Here is a 14606-nt window from a genome sequence, read left to right as displayed (position 1 = left end):
AACTCTTATCCAAAGGGGAAAGTACTATTCAAATGAAGACTCAGCTGAAAAGAGAATTCAAAAGTTTAAAAAGAAAGAAAGAAAAAGAAAAAGAAAAAAGGAAAAAGAAAGAAAATCCAAGTTTCCTTTACAGCAGTGTTGCTTCAAAAGACAAGATGCCTTGGGAAAGGTAAAGTGTTACTTAATGCAAAGGAAAAACCCAAACTTACTCTGTGTAGCTGCATTAACAAATGCCTTTCTCAAATCCATATATTGTGAAGTATAATTATTTGCAAGTTTGCAGTATTTCTGTTGGAAAAGCAGTCATTGATAAAAGTTAAGCATTGTGCTTAACTTCAGTCTACATTCTTGTTGGCTTTTGTTCTAGATAATGGTAGAAAAAGGTAGGACTTACAAAAGTGACTGGGTCATAAAACTGCTTTATAGAGTAGTGAAGGAGTGACTGTTATAAAGAGCGTTCTCTCTGGCTCACAGCTATCTCCTTTACCATACTGTAATCCAAGACTAGAATCTGGCTCTAAGCTGTGAGCCTAATAAACTACTGTGGTGATGCAGCAATGTCAGGCTAGGACCTGTCATGCACATGTGTCTGTCATCTAATGTCATTCTTCCACAACCTTGTCTCAAAGGGTCCTTCCTACTATTCTCTAAGACACTCACTCAGACATACTTATCAACTGTAAAATTAGCCAGCAATTAAATTCATTGGGCCTACCAAAATAACATTGTATTTCTACCAAAATTACAAGGAAAAAAGCTGCAAATTTCTGCTACCACATTAAGGATAATTAAAGCCCCTGTCCTTGGAATCCAGCACTATGGATCCATAAAGTCAGCACAGTTCAAGAACAAAGGTGACTTAGATGAGGAGCAGTCTTTAGAACAAGTAACACAGGGGACTTACACAGTTTCAGAACGGAAAACCAAGTCGTATTACTATATATCAATATGACAGAGCAGAAAAAAAAAAACATGTATGTTCATTCCTATGTAAAGATATATATGTATGTACACATAGACAACTGGCTCAATTAATTAATCTAAAGCCATGTGGGGTATGATTCTATTATTTAGGGGCAAATCTTTAAAAAAAAAACATTTAGAACAAATATCAGTGTATAACTTCCAGAATAATTCTCAATTCTAGTAAAATTTTAGTTAGTAAGGATGAAATGAATTAAATAAAATATTCTGGAAGACATTAAATTCCACATCTTAAAATACATATTAACTGAGTTAGACATTTAGTATGAAACTTGTAAATGTATGAAGGTAGACCGGGTCTAAAATGCGTAACAGGGCTTGGAGAGACAGCTCAGTGGGTAAGAGCACTGGCTGCAGCCAGGCAGTTGTGGCCTATGTCATTAATCCCAGCACTGGGGAGGCAGAGGCAGGTGGATCTCTAAATTCAAGGATGACAGCCTGGTCTACAGTGCAAGTTCCAGAACAGCCAGGGATACACAGAGGAACTCTGTCTTGAAAAACAAAAACAAAACAACAACACTACACTAGCAGCTTTTCCAGAGGTTCCTGAGGGACCAGGCAAACACGTGGCAAACTATCTATACCCATAAATAATAAAAATATTTTAAAGTATATTATGTGTCTAGGTTTTACTGCTAAAAATACTGATTCAGCAGGTCTGGGGTCTGTCCAGTGCACTTGCATTTTTTGCTAGCTCTCATATGACCCTGATGAGTGAGAAGTATAGAATATACACTACTTGACTTAGAGGCCCAGTTTCTAAGTAGCTATTCTTCCATAGCCTGCCCTCACTTTCCTGTGATACTAGCTAATGAATACATGCAGGCTACCTTAATATGCACTCAAGGCTACTTATATTCAAATATTTCTTCAAACAGAAGTCTATAAAAGATACATACCCACATTCCATTTAGTTTCACCGAGAGAAGGAAAATTTCCAAAAGCCTGCACAAACTAGACAATCTGTGTGATAACCACCAGACTGGATAAACCAAGAAGGATATTAATAAGGATAAACAGAGAAGAGAGAACAGAAATGAAATCTGTGTGTTAAGGACTGTCCAACAATTTCACCAGCAGCATAATAAAATTGCACTACTGTTTAAGATGGTGGCAAGACTTAGGCAATCTATCATTGTTTGCTTCCTTACTTTGCCATCGTTTCTGCTGACAGGTCTTCAGAATTCTTGACTTTAGTTTCTCCTAAAATAGATAGATAGATAGATAAACAAATAAATTTCAGTGATAGGAATCATAAAACCAGGAGCAATAAAATAGCAACTTTAAGGATAGATTTAGCAAGGATGTACATTCCAGACACATCTTTATGGCTAGCTATTCTGAAGATGGTAATTATAGTAGTCTACCTACAAGCTATGATTCCTCCCAAAATACCCAAATGGTGTACAGTAGGTTAATTTTTGCCAACACTGCTAATGTTTGGGATTATTAAAGGTTCTGGGAGGAGCTGTACTCACCATGACTTCGCAGATCCAGAGCCACAATCCTACACTGTACTCTACTGATGATCGCTGCCTGGAAGGAAATGAAGAAAACAGGAAGTACAGATTCTGCCCAGTTACCAATAACGTTGTAAATGAGCTGTGATCATAATTCAAGGTACCCAAGAGAAAAGAAAACCTGCCTTATCTCAACGGTTTTCTTTTAAGTATAATAAAAGAATAATGAGTCTCTATTACATACACACACACACACACACACACACACACACACATATTGTGGTCAGTCTCCAACTTAAAAATAAACTTTATCCAAACCCCTCCTTAAAGTCATTCTCCCTAGCCCTTCCTTACAGTATAAGCACTCCCAGATGCTGGCCTATGGTTTTCATCCATGTTCCCTGGATGGCTTTTCTTTTTTTTAGAGCCAGAATCCCCTAGATAAGGATTGTGAATAAGCTGGAAGTACTATTTTGGCTCCGGAATTACACGAACATGACACTTGAGTCATGAAATTACCCTAAAATCAGAGCAAGTCATGAAATCTACTGATATGCACAGCAGTATATATGAGCTGTGCTACTGTTACATAGCACGATGGGAAGTGTAAATATCACAGGATACAATTTTAGAGGTTTAAGGAAACCTGAAATAAGTCTTCTTCCTCAGGGAGCTCGATTTCCTGACAGTCATATATCACAGTTAGCAAATGTCATCTCTACATTTTAACTTTAAGAATAAAGTAACGGTTTCGTCTAACTCTCACATTTTAAGAATGAGAAAACTGAGACCAAGAAAAAGGGGAATCATTTGTGTGTGTTCATGTAACAAGTTAGTAGTAAAACCAGAACTAGCATCATGGTAAGTTACCAAGGTAACATAAGCCAGATTCTTGAGTTATACTTAAAAATAAAAGCCAATATTTTTCCTTCTATTACTCTTAGTGAACATTTCTTTAAAGGTAACAAAAGTCTCAAGTTCTCCTATATTGTGCTGCTTGTCCCTGGAAGGGGACAAATTTGTTCATTTACAGAAGTTATTGATTGCACTATGGTGATAGTTCAACCTTCTAGGCCAAAAACAAATTTACACTTTGAATATAAAGTTATAGAACAAAATTTTGTGAAATCTGCTTAATTGTTCCACACTTTTAAAAGTTACTACAAATAAAGATAGATCTGAGGTCAGTAATTGTCAATGATTTATAACCATTATGTGCCCACCAGAAAAGAATAACAAGAATATTAAAAGAGCTTTTTGTTTCCTTAGTTAAATACATCTTTCTCAGTGATATCTAAAACTGTCACAAATGAGTAACGTGACAGCAGTGGAGAACACCCTGCACACGTGCTGTTTACATTTCTGTATGGTTAAAACCAAAGAGGAGAGTAAATGAGTGCAAAGAAAACTGACAGAACACCACAGGCCTTACAGATGATGGGTGAGAGAGTGTCTGTCAGTGACTTCTTTTCTGGTCTTGCTTCCAACAGCACAATTGTGATGTGAAAAACAGCAAGTTCAGAACCAGACTCACCCAACTGTTTCCTCCTAGGAATCTGTGCTATCAACACTATTATCAATGGCAGCTAATATTTACCAAATCCTCTAGCGTACCATTCACCACTCTAAGCACTTCCAATGCATTATCTAATCTACTCCTTAGAACTCTTCACAAACAATTCTCATCATTTTCAGGAGAGGTGGATTTACAAGGAGTCAAGTGTCTCACCAGGATCAAAGAGCCAATAAACAATAGAAACAGGGCAGTCCTCAACCTTGCCTGCCTAACACAAGTACCTAAGGAGCTTTGAGGAGTGCGGTATAAGCCCACCAGAAATTCTGATTTAAGTGACTGGAGGAGAGGCCAAGCTTATCTCTATTAAGTTTTGGAACTCTGTAGGTAGTCTATGGTAAAGAGAATTAGAGACAAGATTGGAAGAAAGCTAGCCAGAGCCAGGCATGGTAGTACATGCCTGGAATTATACCAGTGGGAAGGTTGAAGCAGGAAGACTTAAGAGTTCACGCCCAGCCTGAGCTACAAAGCAAGACCTAGTCTCTAAGGTATGTGTGTGTGGGAATCAGGATCACTTTGATATCCTATAAATTATCTCAGATAATTTCAGCCTTGAGAAAAAGGCTGAAAAAATATGGCACATTATTTGACCAGACAAGTATTTAAGACTCAGAGAAATAACTCTCCTTACAAACATGTACTTCCCTCTAACGTCGTAAGTTTTTGTCTAGACTAAGTGTTCTGTTTGTATTTTGTTGCTGTTACAGCTAGCTTATTGCTCTAAATTTCCATATCTTCACCTGTCTAATCTGAAAAAAATCACAGAAAAATTAAATGGGACCATGTAGCTAGACACTGAGCAGGGTATCCCACACAAGGCACATGTCTAGGGAGATGCAGCTGCTTATTTTCCTGTTGAAGTTGATCCCTGGGGCTCACTGCTCCCAAACAGTGGGAGGCATGAACAGATGACATAAATGGCTACGATGGAGAGCAAACCCGTGGGGAAATACTTTCATTAGTAGCCACTGTGATTCCTTTCTATACTACCATTCAACAAGGAAATTGTACACTTACAGAATCTAACTTGAGAAAAAGCTATTGACTCTCAGCATCTAAAAATGGCCATGTGAAAGCCAGTACTCTAGCAATTGCCTTGACTCCAAAGGTCAGAATTCCCCAAGATTTAGAGCATATCTCTGAATACGGGGACAGTTAAATGGAAACAGGAACTATAGTAAATAGCAGGAATAGACCCAAGTAACTTACAACAGGAGACACATGAGTAATGACATGATTGATGGTGATTAAATAAGCAGGATAAATCCACAAGGTAGTTTAAGTCACATCTCTGTGAAATAATTTTCCTGAACAGTGGAAGCAGAAGGCACACAATACTGAACAAGGCAGTCTATGCTCAGGGATTTCATCACACCCCAATCACGGCACTCACCTTCTCCTCTATCCCTTTAAGTACACTGGCCATGTGTCCTAGAATTGGGAGCTTTCTAACCATATGATGTAACTTCTTTACTAGTCATATATAAATGACTTATTTAATAAAGACATAGGGGCTAGGCATGGTGGTGCATGCCTTTTTCCTGGCACTTGGGAGGTAGAGGCATGCAAAGTTCTTTGAGTTTGGGGCTGGCTTGGTCTACATAGTGAATTCTAGGCCTGTCAGAGCTGCATAGTGAGACCTTGCTTCAAGAAAAATAAAAAATAAAAGACACTGTTTCTTGCCTTTTTTTTTTTTTTTTTTTTTTTGAGATAGGGTTTCTCTGTGTAGCCCTGGTTGTCCTGCTACTCCCTCTGTAGACCAGGCTGGCCTTAAACTCAGAAATCCACCTGCCACTGCCTCCCAAGTGTTGGGATTAAAGGCATGTGCCACCATTGCCTGGCTGTTTCCTGCTTTCTTAAATAGAATATAGCAATCAACATTTAATCCCAGCCTCAACTGTTTGGGAATGATGCAAACACAGTCAAGAAAGGAGTACCAAGCATTGACTCTATGGCAGACATTATATGGAGACATTCCAGAATAAGAAAGCTGTGTCTGCTCTCCAGGGTCCCATGGCCAACTTCCTGATCACGCTCACTGATCATCTTGGTGCAGTTGCATTACATATCATTCCAGTATTGTTAGTAATTTAAGAACAAAACATCACAGGGCCCCCAATGGAGGAGCTAGAGAAAGTACCCAAGGAGCTAAAGGGAACTGCATCCCTATAGGTGGAACAACAATATGAACTAACCAGTACCCCGGAGCTCTTGTCTCTAGCTGCATATGTATCAAAAGATGGCCTAGTCGGCCATCACTGGAAAGAGAGGCCCATTGGACTTGCAAACTTTATATGCCTCAGTACAGGGGAACGCCAGGGCCAAAAAGTGGGAGTGGGTGGGTAGGGGAGTGGGGGGGTGGGTATGGGGGACTTTTGAGATAGCATTGGAAATGTAAATGAGGAAAATACCTAATAAAAAATTAAAAAAAAAAAAGAACAAAACATCTCGCCGGGCATGGTGGCACACACATTTAATCCCAGCACTTGGGAGGCAGAGGCAGGTGGATTTCTGAGTTCGAGACCAGCCTGGTCTACAAAGTGAGTTCCAGGACAGCCAGGGCTATACAGAGAAACCCTAGCTCAAAAAACAAAAAACAAAACAAACAAACAAACAAACAAGAACAAAACATCCCTTAAGTATGCATATTCTAGCAGACAAATAAGTTACGATCTTTGCCTCTAAAAAGGCAAGATGTGCTCTGTAAATTTAAAAGATAATATACTGAATTTAAAAGATAGTATAATGGGCTGGAGAGATGGCTCAGCGGTTAAGAGCACGGACTGCTCTTCCAGTGGTCCTGAGTTCAGTTCCCAGCACCCACATGGCAGCTCACAACCATCTGTAATGGGATCCGACGCCCTCTTCTGGGGTGTCTGAAGATAGTGACAGTGTACTCATATATATATAAAATGAATAAATAAATCTTGAAAAAAAAAGAAAATGCTTTTAAAAAAAGATAGTATAACAAGGAACTTAACACATGTCACTATGGCTTGATGTGGTTTGAGTTCTCCCTTACCACAAAGCTTCCCATGTCAAAATTTAATCTCCATAGTAAAAAATTAGGAGGCTAAAACGTAATCTGTTGATAATTTTTTTGAGGGATATCCCTTAGAAAATGATTAGAAAAAGATAAAAATCCTGATGGAGGTCTGATGACTGCCTCACGGTAGCTTTATGTACTTAGAGGAGACAAGCTTACTTGCTGGCTTACTTGCTAAGAGAATCAAAATCTCAAAATCACCATCTTCCTGTTGCATTACAGAGCTGTAATAATAAAATAGCATGGTATTGGCATAGAAACACACTGATCAGTGGAATCAAGCCAAAACCCAGACATATGTAAACATACCTACAAACACCTGATTTACTTATATACTATTTATTTATTTATTACAAAGAAACTAGAAATATACACTGGAGAAAAGGCAACAAATGTTGCTAGTCTAACTGGACGTTAGCATGTAGAAGAATGCAAATAGATCCATATGTACCACCTTGCATAAAACTCAACTCCAAATAGATCAAAGAGCTTAAAATAAGACTGTACACCCTGAATTTCATAGAAAAGAAAGTGTAGAATAGGCTTGCACTCACTGGCACAGGAAAGGACTTTGTGAACAGAACACCAATAGCACAGGCACCAAGACCAACAGTTAATAAGTGGGACCTCATGAAGCTGGAAAGCCTCTGTGAGGCAAAGGCCATCAATCAGCATGCAGACAAAGTCAGCACAGAACGGGTCCTTACCAAGTCAACATCGGACAGAGTTAACATCTATAACAAAACAAAACCTGAACATTAAGAAAACAATAACTCATTTAAAAATGGGGCACAGACTATGCAGAAAGTTCTAAAAAGATGAGCAAAAATGTCTGAGAAACACTTTAAAAATGTTCAACATCCTTAACCATTAGGAAGTACAAATTAAAACTACTTTGAGATTTTACCTCTGATCAGTCAGACTGATCAAGATCAATAAAATAAATGACAGCCTGATCTACAGAGCAAGCTCCAGGACAGCCAGCTATAAATAAATGACAGCCTCATCTACAGAGCAAGCTCCAGGACAGCCAGCTATAAAAGGGTTTCGAGAAAGCCTGTCTCGAAAAAAGCAAACAAAACAAAACAATCATACAGTAAACGACAGCACATATTGATGAGGATGAGGAGAAGGGACACTCACGCATTGATGCTGAGAGTGCAAACTGGGAGAGCCCCTGTAGTAGCCAATGTGGCAGTTTTTCAAGAAGCTAAAAATCAACCTACCTCAAGATTCAGCTACAGCATTCTTGAGCATATGTCTAAAGGACTCTACACTCTACTGCAGAGACACCTGCTCAACCATGGTTATTGCTGCTATATTCATAATAGCCAAAAATTGGAGGCACCTTAGATGTCCATCAACAGATGAATGGATGACACTGGGGTGCATATGCACAATGGAATATTATTCAGCTATTAAGAAAACTTAAATTATAAAATTCACAGGTAGCTAGGCAGTGGTAGCATACACTTTTAATTCCAGCATTTGGGTGGCCAAGGCCAGCAGATCTTTTCCAGGACAGTCAGTGCTACACAGAGAAACCCTACCTCAACAAAATCAATGAATTAATGAACAAATGGGCAAGTAAAAGAAATTCACAGGTAAATAGATAGAACTGGGGAAGGGGGTCACTGTAAGGTTGCCATAGCCCAAAAGACAAATATTGTTTATTTTCTTTTATGTGTGGATATGAACTTTCAATATATGTGCTACAATCCACATAACTGCAGAGGTTAAGTAGTACTCATGGACTAGGGGGGAGGGAGCAGAGGAATAACCAAGGAAGGGGAGAGACAAAGAAAAAAGTGGGAAGATAAAATAGGGAGGGGGATGGGAAAAGAAAGGTAAAGGAGAGAATATGAAAACTAACACTAAAGGCCATTTGAAAAACCATATGCAAACCTACTACTGTATAAGCTTCCCAAAATATATACATAGTTGAAAGGAATCCAACACTGTATTCATGTTTGAAATTGCCAAATAATAAAAATATCCAAAAATAGAAATATTTTCTGAATATTTCTGAAACATAATCATGTGCAAGGTAGTATGTCTGACAAAGACAGAGAGAGACATAATCTAAAACATCCAAAATAAAATATCTACTCACCTAGTGTTTAAATTACTGAGATTAAAGACCCCTACTTTTGACAAGATACAAAGAACAGGTGACCTTGAGTACATAATGCTAAAGCTTTGCAACCTGCTCTACCTTAACCGTCTTCCCAACAGTGACTGCACATGGAAGGAAGAGTTAACTAGACAAGTCGACCCAGAAAAAAAGGATCACCAATACACCAGCTTCTGATACCGACAACTTACCGTGAACACTGCCCAGGAAAGGGCGGAATGGCCTCCTCCATGAAGCAGCAGCAGGACTGGACCCTCAGAACCACTCTTGTAAACTCGAAAAGTGTATGAACAGTTAAAGACAATAGATATAAGGTTTTGATTCATCATAACAATACTTATTTTTTAAAAAAGACAAACAGGGTATAACAACTTATATGAAAACTGCAGACTTCCAAGGAAACTTTAGATGTTTCTGAGATATCAAGACTGTTTTGAAGCCTGCTGCCAGTATATGCCTTCTTTTCAATGAAAAATAAACATTTCCTTTTCCCTGAAGAGGGCTCAGTACTTGGTTTCTAGAAACTACGTCACTTGACTCTGTTGGACTCAGAGTATTATTTTCAGGAATTTAATCCCAATCCCTTCCCATGTGTCAGAGAACTGCAGCCAAGATAGATTCTGCCAAAGGCTTAAAGGTGACATTCCAGACCATGTAAGGGACTGGTGGGGACAAGGAGAATGTTCAGGAGCTACCCACGTCTGACTTAGTCCCCGTCCTTATGCTGTGCAGCCTCTTTGAGAGGATATATCCTTGCCAGTTTCATTCTCCACTTCCACATCTTCCATTGACTCAAAGTACTGACTCCATGGGACAGGGGTAAAGTCCCGCTTCCGTCCAGGGCTAAGGAGAGGAAGGAAAGAAGGTAAAGTCTTGGTCAATAGATAACTGTAAATCTGAAATGAAAATAGCAAGAGTGCTTTCTCATAAAGACACAATGAGTTCACAAAGCACCATATACAGTATTTAAACAGGTCCAAAAAGATTTAAGAGTTAACGTTAAGATTTTATACAATTGACAGGCATGGTAGTGCATGCCTTTAATCCCAAAACTTTGGAGGAAAAGGCAGATGGATCTCTGAGTTCAAGGCCAGCCTGCTGTTCAGAGGTGTACAGTTCCAGGACAGCCAGAGAGCTACATAGCAAGACCTTATCTCAAAAAAACAAACTAAACAAAATTTATACAATGAAGTAATTAATGTATTTTCATTATGGATAAATTCTGATTATCTATACACATTATAAAACCTACTTTTTTTCACTGACCCTGGTACATATGCTCACTCTTCTTAGTTTACTCTTTTTTGTTGTTGTTGTTTTTGTTTTTTTTTTAGACCGGGTTTCTCTGTGTAGCCCTGGCTGTCCTGGAACTCACTTTTTTTTTTTTTTTTTTTTTTTTTTTTCGAGACAGGGTTTCTCTGTGTAGCCCTGGCTGTCCTGGCACTCACTTTGTAGACCAGGCTGGCCTCGAACTCAGAAATCCGGCTGCCTCTGCCTCCCAAGCGCTGGGATTAAAGGCGTGCGCCACCACTGCCTGTCCTTAGTTTACTCTTATTGTAATTATCCTTAGTCAATATTATTTTTTCACATCAATCTCAAACTTTTTCGTGTTCCTTTTCATTTCCTAATCAGCCGAAGCCTGTCTTCTCAGAAGGCAATCATGAGCGCAGTGTCTAGAGCTCTTAGGGATGCATCTGAAGAGCTGTGTGCACAGAGCTGTGTGCACGGTAGTGAAGATACTTTTATAACAACCTTGATGGGCAATGGACTTAAGATGAAAGCATTGACCTTTGAAAAGGTAATCAACAAAACTCAGGGGTGTTTACCATCTGAGGAATGTCAGACAGAATTGGAATCAATTCTAAAGGTGAATTAAGTCTTACTTTAAAATAAGAACTGCTTTGATAGGTCAGTGCATACAAAATCACTTCATGTCAAAATAAAATTCATTTTAAGCCCAACAAAATGGATATACAGTTTCTATTTCCTACTATGCCTTTGGCAGAGAGGAACAAATCAAATCTGGCTTCTGCCTAACTCACGGAGCCTTCACTGTGATCACAGACCAGGCTTAGACTCTAACAAGGGCTGTGGACACTGCGGTTTTCGAGCACATGCACACACACACCAGACCACACATGCAGGTCCAAGACAGCTCCGCTTAGAAACCCATTTGCAACTGAATTAAGAGCCATACACCTGAACTTTGACCCCAAACAACTATTTATAGAGGGAAGAGAAAAAGAAAATCACAAGGCAACATATTTTTAAAAAATAGTTGTTAAACCGCCAGTAATTTTCTACCTAATAAGTTTATTTTTATAACCCAATTCTGTGTTTTTTGTGTGACTTTAAACACAGTATTTAATTTCTACAAACCGAGCCTCTCCATGTCTGACGGGGTTGCACTGTCAATTTTATCCAGGCTGGTATGAAGATTAAAGTAGCCCTCTCACTACTCATTACTCTCAGACTAGCTTGCTCTATTTATGTTTTCTAAAAATATTTTAGTTCTATATTTTAGTTCACCTAACTTGGCACTACTGTGAGAACACTGAGAGGAAGAACATTCCCCATGTATTCACAGAGCCTGACACATCAATAATTAACACAACGAAATGATTGTTGTGTTGACACAACGAAATGAGCCAATGTAAATACAGCACTTAGCTTGGCATCTCAGTATATATCCATTACTACTGCTATTAAATGGCTTGGAGGCTAATAAACACAATCCCCTTACTTGAACCTAGAAAGGTTTCCAGTAAAAGAAAATGCAACACTATACAACTATAGTAATGAAGCCTGTAGTACACGAGTAAGGATTAGGATCAACTCAGTCCACAAACCAACAAGATCTGGTTCAAACAGGAATAATGGTAATTCGGGGGGGGGGGCACAGAACAATCTTCCCACAGATGCTGGGGTTACTGAACATCTATAAGCTATTTTAGAAATCAGTAAGGAGAACACTAAAAAAGATAAAAATAAATTTACCATATAACCCAGCTATGAATCATTGGCATATGCTAAGGACCAAACATCGTCATTGCTGTTCTATTCATAATAGCTAGGAAATGGAAGCTTTGCCCTTTAACTGACAAATGGATACTGAAAATGTGTGTGTGTGTGGGGGGGGGGGGTGTGCGTACATACATATACGTAGTGGAATACTATTCAGCCATAAATAAAAAAATGAAATAATGGAAATAATGAAATTTGCAGGTAAGTGGATGGAACTAAAAAATATATAGAATGAGGTAACCAACACCCAGAAAGAGAACTGTGGCATGGTCTTTCTCATCTGAGGCTCTTAGCTCCAATTCTTCAGATGTGGGTATGCCACATAGAACAGCAATAGAAACCAGGGAAGTAAAAAGAAGCCATGGGAGGACACACTAGAGATAGCAAGATAGAAATGATTTGAAGGAAGAAAAGGAAAGAATGAGGAGGGGGTAATAAAATAACAGTAAGGATGTCTAAAAAGGCCATAATGAGTCAAATACATATTATAATTTGAATGAAGTTTTCCCATTTGGGCTGACAGTGTTCCCTACAAGAACCATAGATTATCTAATAAAAACTAATCCCAGATCTGAAGTCTCTTTTTGAGTTGTTGGTCAGGGAAGTCCCAGAGACTGCCAAAGCAATAGAAGCTATTGCCGTTGTCCTTGGCTGTCTCTCAGAAGACAGAGTTAAGTCCCTGTTGCTGAAAGGTACCATACATATACTTTGGACATTAAGTTTGAGCTGGATCTGACCTGAAAGTCTCCCTTGAGGACTAGCTCACACAGAACTACATGGTGCCATGCAATCTTCCAAGAGAGGGAAGCAACCATTAGTTGTACCCATTTGTGACACATGAGCCACAACAATGACCAGAATGGCAAGATATCCCTAAGGGTACAATGGTGGTACTCTTTATCTTGGTGGTAACCAGCAGCTCTCTAATTGAACTTAAGGCCTGTTCAACTGGAGGGAAGTCATATTTGATAGAGGGAAGTCATATTTGGTACTGGAAGCTAGCCGACAACCTGGGCTAGTGAGACCATGGATCTTAGAGGACCTACTGCTTCCACTGACCTCTGTGCTCTACGACTTTGCTGAAAGTGATTTGAGCTTTGTGGTTAAGTCTTCAAATACACAAATCATATTGTCTGCAAAGAGGAGGATAACAGGAGGATAACCTGACTTCTTTTCTATTTGTATCTTCTGATTTTTTTTCCTTACCTGATTGCTCCACTAGGAATTGAAGTATTAAAAGACATAAGAGTAGAGAAACCTGACAACCTTGTCCTGTTCCTGACTTAAAAAGAAATACTTTGTTGTAAAACAGACTAGCAGTCTGCATAAATAGCCTCTACTAGGTTGAAGTATGGTCCTTCTATTCCTAGTTTCTTCAGAACTTTTCATCATGAAGGGATGCTGAACTTTACTGAAAGCCCATTTTGTAACAGTTGAGATATTCATGTGACTTTTGTTTTTAATTCTATTTATGTATGGATTTGCATACTCAGAATGACATCAATTTGATCATGATCTTGGGTTGTGAAATAAGGTTTGCAGTATTGTTTAGAACTTTCCCGTGTATATTTTATCAATGAAAGTAGCTTACAGTTTTCAAATTTTGTCATTTATTTTTAATATTATTTTTTGAGACAGTGTCTCACTCTGTAATTCTCCTACCAGTCTCCCAAGTGCTAGGACGACAGGCATGCAGCACCATACCCTGCACTCAATTTTTGTTTTGCAAACATTAGTTTATAAAAATCAAATGCCTCCTCTAAAAATAAGGATCAAATTAATGGTAGATTAGAAAATATTCCAAATAACTTCAAACATAGTTATTTTATGGTAAATTTCTGGTATGGCATACTTTAAGAAAAAAAACCTAGAAAGATATTCTAGACAATATATGTTAATATTGCTGGTGATTTTAATGGTTTTAAGTTTGTAACACTGAACATTACATACACATATATTTAGATAAAGCAATTAGATAATTGGATTAATGTCCAAGATTATCACTGCAAAAGAAGAGAGATAATTATATAATTTCAAAATAACAATCTTAAATCTTAATTTCAAAGCAGAGATATGAGTGGCTCATGATCCCTTTTGTCTCAATTACTGCTAGTTATGTCTAGTGAAAAGGCCTCCAAGCAATAATTAAATTAGTAGTAGTGAGTTTTTCTGGTGTCCAGGATGTGAAACATCACTTCCATTGTCTGGCAGCTGCCTAGAATTTATAGGTCCTTGCTCTATTTTCAAAGCCAGCAAGCAATGCAAAAAGTTCCAATCTCTTCTAGCTTTAATCCATTCTGCCTTCCTCCTCTTTAAAAGATGTCTCTAAGTTCTGACGGGCTATCTAGATAATTCAGGATAGGTTTTTTGGTTTTTGGGTTTTTT

At 38.4% G+C, this 14606-nt stretch overlaps 1 protein-coding gene across 1 annotated transcript in view; it reads right to left on the bottom strand.

Annotated features, from left to right (window-relative positions):
* The window catches only part of Ppme1 (protein phosphatase methylesterase 1), a 45924-nt gene that overhangs the window by 18695 nt on the left and 12623 nt on the right, over positions 1–14606 (bottom strand). The window contains exons 2-5 of the mRNA XM_021165955.3: positions 9947–10040; positions 9389–9481; positions 2463–2520; positions 2136–2187 (exon numbers count right to left, since the gene is read on the bottom strand). Coding sequence (XP_021021614.1) covers positions 2136–2187; positions 2463–2520; positions 9389–9481; positions 9947–10040 — 297 coding nt within the window. The remainder of the gene's footprint in view (positions 1–2135; positions 2188–2462; positions 2521–9388; positions 9482–9946; positions 10041–14606) is intronic.

The sequence above is a fragment of the Mus caroli genome, unplaced genomic scaffold, assembly GCF_978045245.1.
Source record: "Mus caroli unplaced genomic scaffold, Mus_caroli_1 scaffold_8, whole genome shotgun sequence".
Taxonomy (NCBI): Eukaryota; Metazoa; Chordata; class Mammalia; order Rodentia; family Muridae; genus Mus; species Mus caroli.
This window is presented reverse-complemented; position numbering and strand designations above follow the sequence as displayed.